Here is a 13,441-nt window from a genome sequence, read left to right on the forward strand (position 1 = left end):
ATGATATGCCTTCTAACCCCCTATACGCCATTCTGCCATATAGGGGGTTAAAAGGCATATCATGGGACAGAGTGGCATATAGGGGGGTATAAGGCATTTCTGGAGGCAGAGTGGCATATAGGGGGACACACTTACATACACACACATGCCGATTTTTTTTTTGTTTTTAACAAATACAAAAAAATATTATACAGTACAAAAAATACATTGGTTTACTGACCTTCCACTTCTCTTGACTTCCGTCCTCTGGTAGCTGCACACTGTTCTCCTCTATGCTGACAGGATGTCACTGACCTGACATCCGGTGCTGCAGCAGTCTGAGTGCGAGGGGGCGGAGCTTTCACCCCTCACGCTGCTCCCATCACTATGCAGCCATCAGACTGCTGGGAATGTAATCTAAACGGCCGATGCGTGCTGATGCCGCCGGCCGGAGCTACTTTAACACTTTTTTTTTATTTATATGGTAAGCTGGATCGGCTTGCCATATAAAGTAAAAAAAAAAAGTATTAAAGCAGAGCCGGCCGGCGGCATCAGCACGCATCGGCCGTTTAGATTACATTCCCAGCAGTCTGATGGCCGCATAGTGATGGGAGCAGCGTGAGGGGTGAAAGGTCAGTGCGAGGGGGCGGAGCTTTCACCCCTCACGCTGCTCGCATCACTAGACGGCCATCGCACACGGCTGCTGGGTGCTGATGCTGGCCGGCCGCATCAGCACCCAGCGGCCGCTTTGATTAGATTTCGGGCAGCCTGGGGGCCGAGGGAGGCCTTCAATGCCATTTGCAGCCGCTCAGCAGCTGTCTTCAGGGTTAGTCTGCCGGCCGCCCAGCCCACGGACCTGCCGGCCCACCGGGAAATTCCCCGGTATCCCTTGGGCCAGTCCGGCCCTGCTTGCGGGGGATCTGGATCTATTTGAGGTCTGATTATAAGAAGGCCTCGGTTATAAGACGAGGGGTATTTTTCAGAGCATTTGCTTTGAAAAAACCTTGTCTTGTATTCAAGCAAATATGGTAATTACTCCCTCCGCTCCCACTCAGATCAAATAAACAACACATGTAAACAACACTTGCGTGTATAACACACAAATCCGGCTTTGCAGGTATAGGACAACTGGAAATCACATATAAACTCAGCATTAAAGGTATAGATAAAAACCTAAATTACAGGCATAGATCACAGGTTGCACACCCCAAAACCATCACCCAGATTACAGCCCAGCCTGAGCCATTTTTGTCCCCAACAGCCCAGCATGTGCCAACTTTGTCCCATAAACACCCTGCCCGTGACATCTTGGTCCCCAAAGCTCAAACACCCTTCTTGTGCCATTTTTGCCTTTCCCCAAATCACTTATACATCTATGATACACCCACAACACTTATACAGTCACTCATTTACACAATTCCTTCACACAATTATTCATTCTCTCACTCATTTACACAAATCATTCTCACAATTCATTCTCACCATTCATCCACACATTAATTCATTCATTCTCTAATTCATTCACACAATTCATCCACACAATTCATTGTCTCCCACATTCACACAATTCATACAGACATTAATTTATTCTCTCACACATTCACACAATTCATCCATACACCAATTCATTAATTCTCTCACTCATTCACACAATTTTTCCACACATTACTTCATTCATTATCTTACTCATTATCACTCTTTCTTTCAAGATTCTTAATACCCCTTTTCTCATAATCTCTTCCCCCTTCTCACTATCTACCCTGTCTCCTCCCTTTCTCTCAATCTCCTCCCCCTTCTACTATCTGCCCACTTCACCCCCTCTACTACCCTTCTCAATATCTACCCCCCCCTTTGCAGTTCACTTACCCTGGTGAAGCTCTATGGTGGGAGCACGAGGCCTCAGTCTCGCTGTCTTGCCCTGGCACGTGCAGCTTCATAGCTGAGAGTCAGGATATGATGTCATATTCCGGCACTCATCACGAAGCACCACGACCAAGGCCTCGAGCTCCCACCACCGCAGTCAGGGCAACGGTAGGGAGCAGAGGAGACAAAGGGTTCCAAGCGGTTGCTAAAAACTTTTTAATGTGCGACCACTCGGCGCCCCTTTCTCTCCTCCTCTCCCTGCCGCCTCAGCTTGGCCCTGGCCTTGATGATGGGAAGGCCAAATGGCGCCCCTGCTGCCATGGTGCCCTGTGCGGCCACACAGCTCACACACCCCTAAGGCCAGCCCTGATCACAATGTACTAGCTGACTTAGCATGATAGGAGTGTGATTGCTGTTAACATATATATATATTGTGGTAAAGTGTATGGGAGAGTGGTTTATGGGATATATGTCTCACCTGGTTACCTCAGCCAGGCCTGGTAGCAATCCCAGGTGCTCTCAGGTGAGGCTTCCTAAGCTCGTTACTGGGGAGGAGGCCTTAAAAGAAAGGGCTGTTAGGTTTTCAGAGGGAGGGAGACACTGAATGAAGGAGCAGCTACAGCCAGCGCTGCAGCCCACCAGGTATGAAGCTTTACCCCATGCAAAACTGGTTACTTTGCTTTGCGTCAGACCTTAGGCTGCTAGAGAGGTATCCTGCTGTTTAGTTAGAGCCGGACAGGCTTATAGTTTGTTTTGTTTACAAGGTGCTCTGTGATTACAACATCTAAATAAACACGCATTTACGTTGGAAACCTGTGTGAAACTGTCATTGCCGCCCCATGCGTGAGCTGTCCCCTACAATATATATTGAATTTTTCTGTCCAATTTTGGAGTATTACTTTTAATAACAGCAATCACACTCCTATCATGCCCAGGCAGCCAGTACATGCTGGAACTTAGGCATGTTAGAAGTGAGATTACAGCCTCCCTATGCCATGCTATCCCTCCACTCACATACACATCCATCCTATCACACACACACTCATTCACAAACATTCACTCTCAATGAATGTTTTCCTACCTTTCCTCTGACACTGTCGCTTTTCCCGCTACAGCTCCTTTTCTTCCTCCTCTTGGCTCTGCTTCTTCTGTGTCCTTCCGGTGCAGTGAGCGCGGAAGGCGGTGGGCGAGGCATCTGTGTTGTGTGACAGCAAATCCTGACGCACAGCAGCAGTTCATCTCAAGGGAGCAGGATCAAAGGTCTGCATTAACAGACTTTCCACTCCCTTGATTTGCTTTAAGCCGGTTAGAGGGAGACCCTTGATCTCCCCAACCGAGCCTGATCCTCTAGAGGCGGACATTACAAATTTTGTGAAGATATAGTACTAATTGTAGGACTTGCTCATAAAAAAACTTTATATATATTGTAGGGAACAGCTCACACATGAGGCGGCAATGACAGTATTCACACAGGCAGCAGGTTTCAAAAGTTCAAGAGGGTGTTTATTTAAATGATTTAGGCATAGAGCACCTTGCAAACAAAACAAACTCTAAGCCTGTCAGGCTCTAACTAAACATCAGGATACCTCACTATCCCACAACAGGCCTAAGTTCTGGCACCAAGAAAAATAACAAGTTGTCCATACGGAAAGGTTCCTACCTGGTGGGCTGCAGCGCTGGCTGTAGCTGCTCCTTGACTCAGTCTCTCCTACACACTGCAAACCTAACAGCCCTCTCTTTTAAGGCTTCCTCCCCAGTAATAAGCATAGGAAGCCTCACCTGAGGACCCCCTGGGAGTAAGGAAAACCCGTAGTGGACTAGGGGTCTCTCCCACTTCCAACCTGTCCTCCAGTCCAAGAAATCCAGCCCATGTAACTTTAAACAAAAGAGCCCTAGCAGACTACTCTCTGCTAAAGCAGCATGTATCCTCCTGGATTTCTGCTACCGTGCCTGGCTGAGAAAACCAGGTTAGATATATACCCCATCCACCACTTTCCCATACACTTTACCACAATATATACCGTATTTGCTCGATTAGAAGACAAGGTTTTTTCCAGAGCAAATAATCAGGGTCGTCTTATAATCAGACTTCAACTAGGTCTGACTATGAGACTAAGATCCAGATCCCCCGCAGCGATGCAGGGGATCTGGATCCTCTTGTCTCCCCCACCACCACTTACCGTTACTTCTGAGTCCCAGGTGCTTGGTCCGGGCAGCTTGTAGAGCTCTGCGCGATTCGTGTACACAACTTCCGCTGCAGCCGGGAGGAGGTGCGGTTAGCAGCTGGGGTTGTCTACGCAAATGGCGTAGAGCTCTACACGCTGCCCGGACTACGCACCGGGGAGTCAGAAGCTCCGGTAAGTTTGGAGGAGGGAGGGAGTGTTAAATGAGGGGCATAAGGCATTTCTGGAGGCAGAGTGCTCTATGAAATGCCTTTTAACCCCCTTAATGCCACTCGGTCTCCAGAAATGCCTTTTAACCCTCTATACGCTGTGAGTGGCATATAGGGGTATAAGGCAATTCTGGAGGCAGAGTGGCACATAGGGGGTCAAAAGCCATATCATGGGGCACAGTGGCATTTAGAGGGTTAAAAGGCATATCATGGGGCACAGTGGCATATAGGGGGTATAAGGCATTTCTGGGGCAGAGTGGCAGGCCAAGGGGCAGATGTGCATAACTGGGGGGGGCAGGTTGAAAAAAAAGGAAATAAAAACAAAATATTTTTGTCAATCATAGCTTTTCTAATAAAAAAAAATGTTCACATAGTTTACATGAATTAAGATTTACTGGTAAAACTTTTTTTCCTATAGGGTCGTCTTAGATTCAGGCTTTTTCTTTTTTATATAAATTAATATTCAGATTTTGGGGGGGTCGTCTTATAATCAGGGTCTTCTTATAATCAAGCAAATACGGTATATATATATATTTTTTTTTTTTTAATAATTGAGACATGTTAGCAACACCGATTATGCTTAGGAAGCGATTGCTGATCGCTTTCTTAGCTCTGTATTAGCCGGCTGCCAATTTTTTTTGGGGGGGGCTTCCCTCCCATGATCCACGGCCAGTCTGTGAGGCTTCCGTGGATGCTGCAAAGCCGCCAGTAGTGGTGAAAACGCAGTGATGCAGCTATTTAACATCAGCCCATGAATGGGCTTTGTCAGAATGCATTGCATCGCGAGTCCGTACATGTACGGGCTTTGTCGCGAAGGGGTTAAAAACGTATTTGCCCCTTTTCTGATTGCTTAGGTTTTTTTTTAATATTTGTCACACTTAAATGTTTTAGTAATTTCCCCCTTAGTTAGTAAATCAATCATAATTCGTTTAAATTTCACTAGACACACCCAGACGTGATAGCTGTTAGACATGTTGTATCTAAACCTCGATTGCAAAGTGAAGTAGGCTACAAGGTTTCAGGACTTGCCATAATTGGTGGAGTCATGAATTCTGCTTTGTAACAGAAACTCCTGAATGAGAATATTCGGGCATCAGTTTGTAACCCAAAGCTTAACCACAGTTGGTTAAGCACGAAATTCCATATCAGAATGGCTCAAAAGAAACAAAATAAAGGTTTTGAAGTTGCCTAGTCAAAGTCCTGACTTTAATCAGATTCAGATGCTGATATAAACTTAAGAAGGCAGTTCATGCTCCAAAATCCTACAATTTGGCTGAATTAAAACAATTCTGCCAAGAAGAGTGGGTCAATATTCCTCTTGCATGATTAATATATGTTTTGATTAACTATTTAACTTCAGTAAATGAAATTATAATTTAACCTTCTGTCCCCTATGGATGTACCGGTACTTCTTTCAGCAGCAGGGACACCTGCATCACTGGCTTTCTGCTGTCCGATCTCCTGTAACAGCTTCTGGCATGAATGCCGGAAAACTTTTACATTTTTAAACGCCGATCGCGCCATCCAGCATTCTGAAATGCACGATCGGACATTCCTTTCCGGGTTGCATCTCTGCTGACGTCACCCAGAAGGTCATCGGAGGATATCTGCAGGGATATCTGATCGCTCCGATGAGGCAAAGACACAGTGATCCTGTTATAAAAATATAGGGCCAATACAAACTTCGTATAGGGAACAACACATAAATATGTATGTGCGTCAAAAATAGGCACTTAAGAGTCACTTAGATGCAAACAAAGGTGAAACATTTAATACGAACAAAAATAGAAGAAGAATATAAAAAGAAGATAACAAAAACAATACAAAACAAGTCTTTCAAAACCTTGGAAAGGAATTTAGTTCATGACATCTGTCCTATGCATTCCTGAGGATGGAGGGAGGGAGGGTTGGGACGTGAAGAGTCCGTGGATGGCAAGTACATCTTCTCTCAACCTCTCTTCCCATGCTTCTCTCATGTCTTACAAATGCCTAGCTTATATGTGGTTTGGATAATGATGTTAGTATATTGGTCTTCACCTAATTGGGTAAACATGCTCACTAAGGTCTTTACACGTCGAAACCCTATTTTAGGTGGTCACTGTATGCATATTGTAATGCCCTTTTACAGTTACAACTATACCATGCATTAGCAAGTTACTATCCTATCTATAGAATGCCTGTTCTGCAAATCCTTCATTCCATATTTAAGGTCAAGGAAACCCTGAAGCCTATCATTGAAACCTATTAATATATCTTAATAATCATTTATTTATGAACAATGATTACATATCTTTGACTACTGCCTATACCAATAATTATATATGGTCCTTTCAGATTACTAGGGTTAGAAGAGATGTTAAATGTGTTAGAATCTTTTACAGATCCCCACAGACTTGCATAGAGATCACAGTGTGATCAGAAATGTATATGTGCGTGGGCCGCACTCATTTTTCACTGAGAGAAAATATGGCCTTTAATAAGATATGCAGATTAAAATAAAGAAAATGACACAAAACCTTTTTCTTTTCCTCTCACTGATGTCTGAGCCAAGAAAGTTTTGTCCTCTGAAGTGACTACAAATTCATGATTCTGGATTAAATATAAAAATTAAATAGTTCTATTTATTTTAGGGATGCACCGAAATGAAAACTCTGGACCAAAACTGAAAATTCAGGGTTCACTTAGCTGAAACCAAAGCAATGTTAATATATATATGTAGGGCTGCAACAACTAATCGATAAAATCGATAATGAAAATTGTTGCCAACGCTCTGAAAAATACCACTCGTTTTATAATCCGCTTGTGACTCACAGCAGTTACTACTTACAGTCCCTCCCTGCAGTCACTGCCGATTGACTGCAAGGAGGGACAGGGAGAAAGAAAGGGGCGGGGCCAATCAGCAGTGACCGCAGGGGGGGACAAGGAGAAAGAAAGGGCGGGGCCAACCTGTCGATTGGTCCCGCCCATTTCCTATATCGTCCACATGGCTCAGGAACTCATCTAACTGTAAGTATAAAATTAATATTTGGGCTGCTGGGAGGTGGGGGTTAATTTAGGGGCAGTTATGGTTGATGGGGTGTTCAGGGTTAATTTAGGGGCAGTTTTGGTTGATTGGGTGTTTAGGGTTAATTTAAGGGCAGTTGTGGTTGATGGGGTGTTTAGGGTTAATTTAGGGGCAGTTGTGGTTGATGGGGTGTTTAGGGTTAATTTAGGGGCAGTTGTGGTTGATGGGGTCTTCAGGGTTAATTTAGGGGCAGTTGGGGTTGATGGGGTATTTAGGGGCAGTTATAGTTAATGGAGTATTTAGGGTTAATTTAGGGGCAGTTATAGTTAATGGGGTGTTTAGGGGTTAATTTAGGGGCAGTTGTGGTTGATGGGGTCTTCATGATTAATTTAGGGGCAGTTATGGTTAATGGGGTCTTCTCTTCAGGATTAATTTAATGCTGAGGACTGAGGGTTAATTTAATTAATTTAATAAGGTTAACTTAAGGTGCAGGTAGAGGTAAGGGGGGCAAACTGAGGGGAATCTAAATCCTGGGGGCAGTGAAAATTATTATGTATTTATTTATAAAAGTATTGTGTCTGTGAACTAGTCTGGAAATCTATGAGTGCACTATGGCATATCAGGGGGGTATACGGCATACCTGGGGAGAACGGCGTGACATATCAGGGGGTATAAGGCATACTGGGGTATATAAGGCATACCGTATTTGCTCGATTATAAGACGACCCTTATTATAAGACGACCCCCCAAAATCTAAATATTAATTTAGGAAAAAAAACAAAAAGCCTGAATATAAGACTACCCTATGGGAAAAAAAGTTTTACCAGTAAATGTTAATCCATCTAAACTATTTTTTTTTAATAAAAGCTATGAATGAGAAAAATATTTTGGTTTTATTTCCTTCTATTTTCCAACCTGCCCCCCAGTTATGCACATCTGCCCCAGAAATGCCTTATACCCCCTATATGCCACGGTGCCCCATGATGTGCCTTTTAACCCTATATGCCACTGTGCCCCATGATATGCCTTTTGACCCCCTATGTGCCACTCTGCCTCCAGAAATGCCTTATACCCCTATATGCCACTCTGGCATTTAGAGGGTTAAAAGGCATATTATGGGGCAGAGTGGCATATAGGGAGGTTTAAGGCATTCAGGAGGCAGAGTGGCATATAGAGGGTTAAAAAGGCATTTCTGGAGGCAGAGTGGCATTAAGAGGGTTAAAAGGCATTTCACAGAGCACTCTGCCTCCACAAATGCCTTATGCCCCCCATTTAACACTCCCCCCCCCAAACTTACCGGTGCTTCTGACTTCCCTGTCATGTAGCCGGGGCACCGTGTAGATCCCACGCACTTACGCTGCAGCCGGAAGGAGGCGTGGCTAGCAGCAGGGGTTGTCTGCGTCCATCGCGCAGACCTTCCCCGACTGTCAGAGATCAGAGTTCCCCGCACCAGTTATAAAATGATTGTGTCTGTGAACGAGTCTGCAAATCTATGAGTGCATTACGGCATATCTGGGGGGTATACGGCATACCTGGGGAGGACGGCGTGACATATCAGGGGATATAAGGGATATGTGGGGAGGGCAGTGTGGCAAGCCTGGGCTCAAATGTGCATAACTGGGGGGGGCAGGTTGGGAAATAAAAACAAGAAATGCATTTTTATTAAAGTTTTTTATTCTGCCATTTGTTTTTAACATCCTACGTTACTTTATTAAATTATTTTAACTAAATTAAAATTTTAAATTTTTTTATCCGATTAATCGAAAAAATTATTGGCCAACTAATCGATTATGAAAATAATCGTTAGTTACAGCCCTAGTCCAGTTTTGGTGTTCTACTTACTTTTAATAAAAGTAACACACCAAAATTGGACCAAAAATTCAAATATATATATCACTCCTATCACGCTAAGTCAGCCAGTACATGCTGAAACCTTGCTAGCTGCCCTCCTTGTGTATGGGGTCTGCACATCACTTACAGCCACCCTGATCTAATGATGTTCCCTTAGTCCTAACAGGCTAACAGTCTGAGCGCTGGTATATCATGTCATTTCCCTGTACTGTACTGTAGATGCTGGGAGTGTGTGAGGACCCCTGGACCACAAGTGGTAGGTAGAAGTAGATGTGTGTTTGAGGCATGGAATGAGTTTATATATATGTGCGAGTGAGAGTATATGTAAATGCACATGTTTGAGATTGTAGAAACAACCTGTGAGGTTGGAGTTATGGGTGTGTGTTATTCCTACGTATTACACAGGCGCATATTATATCTGAGATTTTATGCTGATTTATAATTTTATTTATTTTCCTACTTCATGTTCTGTACATTTTTCTTTATTTCTTTTTACAGCCTCTTCATTCTGTCCAATGAGACCGTTAATATCTGGAGCCATTTGTTAGGTTTTCTACTTTTCTTCAGCTTGACCGTTTACGACATGACGTCAGTATTACCATCAGCAAAAGCAAGTCGGGAAGATTATGTTATATGTTACATCTACTTGTTCTGCTTTCAAGTAAGTTTTAATTATTAACAAAATATTTTATTCATTTCTGTATTTTGTGAATATAAAGCTAAATTACCTTAGGACATATGTTACAGAATTGTGTAATCAAATTTATAGGGATACAAAAAACTGTGTAACAATTGAAAAGAAGAAAAAACTGTTGTAAAATACAAATCCAAGTAAAGCAGGCCAAGATTTGACCTTCTCTCTGTCGACCTTGGTTGGTTGGTTTGTTGGTTGAGTGTGTTTGGATTAATTGGTTTTGACTAAACCAATTCTTGGATGTTTCATACTGTGTATGCTACTAGGGCCAGTAACTATTTTCCAATTATTCCTATTTCTTCTTTATGCGACAAACAAATATATTATTATGTTCTGTTTTTACAGAGGAAGATGAAGTTGAGGGACCCTTGTTAACAATGAGAAATAGTGTGACAACTGGGTCACTATTGGCATAGTAGTTTCAGAAGACTGGAAGTTAGCAACCGTAGTACCACTGCACAAAAAAGTAGAAGGGAAGACTGCCAACTACAGACCAGTAAGTTTTATGTCAGTAGTTGGCAAAATAATAGGAATCATGCTAAAGGATAGGATTGTTAAGTAAGTGGTTTGCATGATCCAAAACAGCACATGATTACATGTGATTGTAAGGGATATAAACCAGACATTGACAAATATTAACAAACACCACAAATAAAATTGTAACAAATAAAGACACCAGACAACTTCAGATTGGATAAACAGGCCGTGGTCTTTTATTTAGCTTACAATTTAATCAACAACTTACACACATCACTCCTAGCCCAAGCCCCAGAGTGCAACCAGAATTTAACCCTTTCAATGCCATCCACCCCAGGGGAGGGCTGGCAGCCTAAGGCCTGGGGTGCAAGTCTAGTCAACTGGCCCATTGCACCATCAAAGCGGCTGCGAGCGACATTGAAAGCGGCCGTCGTGCGGCAGTCACTCCACCAGCGCCTAATGAAATTAAAGTGGCTGGTGTGCACACACCGCATGCCTCAGCTCTTCATCCCACCCCTTTTAAGACGTGGGAAGAGGAGCTGAGGCATGGCCGTTGGGTCTGACAGCCGCATGATGCAGGGGCGTACCTAGAGTATTTGGCACCCGTGGCAGATCCTGTATGTGGCACCCCCCCCCACACACACACACACTTTAAAACTGCATAGTTTCTATGGTTAGGCAAACATTGACAGGGGTACAGCAAAATTGTTATCATTATATACTTAGGGATTATGCGGTACCACTGTCAATGTGTGCCTATACATTGAGCCAGACACTGACAACCCCTATCACTATATACTAAGCCAAACATTGATGTGGTGTAGGCTTACCACTTTAGTGACTGGCATAGTATATAGTAGGGATGCACCGAAATGAAAACTCTGGACTGAAACTGAAAATTCAGCATTCACTTGGCCAAAATTGAAAAAAAAAACAAAAAAAACTTTAAAATACTTTATTAAAAGTAACACCAAAATTAGACAAAAAAAATCAATAACAATATTAACATATATATATATATATATATATATATATATATATATATATATATATACACATATATAACAACAATCACGATCCTATCATGCCCAGGTTCTAGCATGTGCTGGCTGACTTAGCATGATAGGAGTGTGATTGCTGTTTGCAATTATATATATATATATATATATATATATATATATATTAATACTGTCATTGAATTATTCTGTCCAATAAAAGTGTTAACACACCAAAGTTGAACCAAAAAATAATTTATAACAGCAATCACACTCCTATCATGCCTAGGCAGCCACTACATGCTGGAATCTGGGCATGATAGGAATGTGATTGTGGACTCCCTATGCCAAGCTATCCCCCAACACTTACACATCCATGCTATCTGAAACCCTCATTCACAAACATTCAGCATAACACCCATCACTCTCACACACTTACATTCAGCATAACACCCATCACTCTCACACACTTACTAATCCACTCTCCCTGAATCTTGTCCTACCTTTTCTTCTTTCACTCTCACTTTTCCTCCTCCTCCTCTTCTTCTTCTTTCTGTCCTTCCGGTGTACTGAGCGCGGAAGACGGTGGGCGTGGCTTCAGTGTTGTGCGCCGGGATTTGACATCAAGTCCCGGCGCACAGCCACAGTTGCCGCGCACATCGTTTCTAAAGGCGTGCCGGCATGGTGGCACCCCTCAGATGAGCGGCAGCCGGGGCGGACCGCCCCCCTCCCCCGCCAGGTACGCTACTGGCATGACGGCCGCATTCAATCTTGCTCGCGGCCGCTTAGTTTTTAACTTTGCGGCTGCATTGAATGCTCGTCTGCCGGTCGTCCGTCCGGCCCACTGGCCCGGATTTAGGGCGGCCTGGGGGGCCCCTGATCCACCCTAAAGCCAGGACAGCACAATACACCACCCGCCACGAATGGAGTATCAAACATTCGTGGCCCACCCCATAAAAACCACGGCCTGTTGCACCATGAGCTGTAAATCCAAGTTTAAATATATCGTTTCCAATATCTGACAGGTGAATTCCATCATTTCGGTAAAAACACATACAGACACCCTCCAAGTCAATGTCCCTGAAACTAAAACCACCTTCCAACTGCATGAACTTATGCATTGGTCTGTTAAGTTTCCGTCTAACTCTCTCGAACGCTTTGAATTCCGGTCTGCTTGACCACACCAATCTCGGTATGATCTCGGACCATACAAAGCAGGTATGAAGAAAATAATTTTCAACATTAACCATTAATTCTTTAAAAGATAATAACAATTCAATGGATTTAACTTTACCTAAATCGTTACCACCACAGTGAACAATAACAATATCCGGGTATGGAAAAATATGTACATATTCTAATAAAATGCTTTCAACTTGACAAATACCCAGGCCGCGAATGCCTATCCAAAAATATTAATAAAATTTTCATCAAAACCGAGATTGACTCCTCCTTTCCGTACTTCAGCTCTTCTTTGAGCCCAAAAAACAAAAGAATGTCCAATAATCCAAACTACTTTCGGGAAGTTACCTGTAAGAAAACGCATTAATATACTTATAAAAGATCAGGCCTAACATATATTTTATACCGGTCCGTCTCCCATCTCCCAATCCGTTTGATGATTGATGTATCCAAACCTAGTCTAGCAGCCTCTGTTGCCGCACCAATTCTAAAAGAGTGTGTAGAATAATTTTCCGTGCCCAGACCCAGTGCTGATAAACATTTCTTTAATACACTATGAAACTGAAATTTCGTTAATGGCTGACCGGAACCATGCATAAGCCAGTTTCCTGGCAGCATAGGACGCTGAGCCATAGAAGCCTCAGCCACCCTAACCGGGCAAATAGAACTTCCTGCAATTCTCTGAAGTCTTGTCCAGCAACCTTTACCTTTTTTATCCGTTTTCGATGTCCTAAGGAAAATTTTTAAATTTTCCCCACATAAAACATCCTCCATAAGCAAACCAGAGCCGCCTTTACTGTTGCCAGCCACTAGTTCACTAATTCGAAATGCACCAAAAAAGGCAATAATAAAGGCCGTCTTAAAAAGGCAAGCCTCAGATTTGTTCCAGCATATATTATTAACTACCTCCACTATATTATGTAATAATTCATACGAAATAGGCCTTCTTGAATCCTTTGTAACCGTCCCACAACTATAACCTTTTAAAACCTGTTTCAACAAAA

At 43.1% G+C, this 13,441-nt stretch overlaps 1 protein-coding gene across 1 annotated transcript in view; it reads left to right on the forward strand.

Moving 5' to 3' along the window:
- The window catches only part of LOC149276711 (progestin and adipoQ receptor family member 3-like), a 71,737-nt gene that overhangs the window by 8,614 nt on the left and 49,682 nt on the right, over window positions 1-13,441 (forward strand). Inside the window, exon 2 of the mRNA XM_089503365.1 lies at window positions 9,588-9,750. Within this exon, the coding sequence (XP_089359491.1) occupies window positions 9,588-9,750 (163 nt within the window). The remainder of the gene's footprint in view (window positions 1-9,587; window positions 9,751-13,441) is intronic.

Source organism: Sceloporus occidentalis, unplaced genomic scaffold (assembly GCF_023333645.1).
Source record: "Sceloporus occidentalis isolate IW3139 unplaced genomic scaffold, rSceOcc1.0.p SCAF_228, whole genome shotgun sequence".
Lineage (NCBI taxonomy): Eukaryota > Metazoa > Chordata > Lepidosauria > Squamata > Phrynosomatidae > Sceloporus > Sceloporus occidentalis.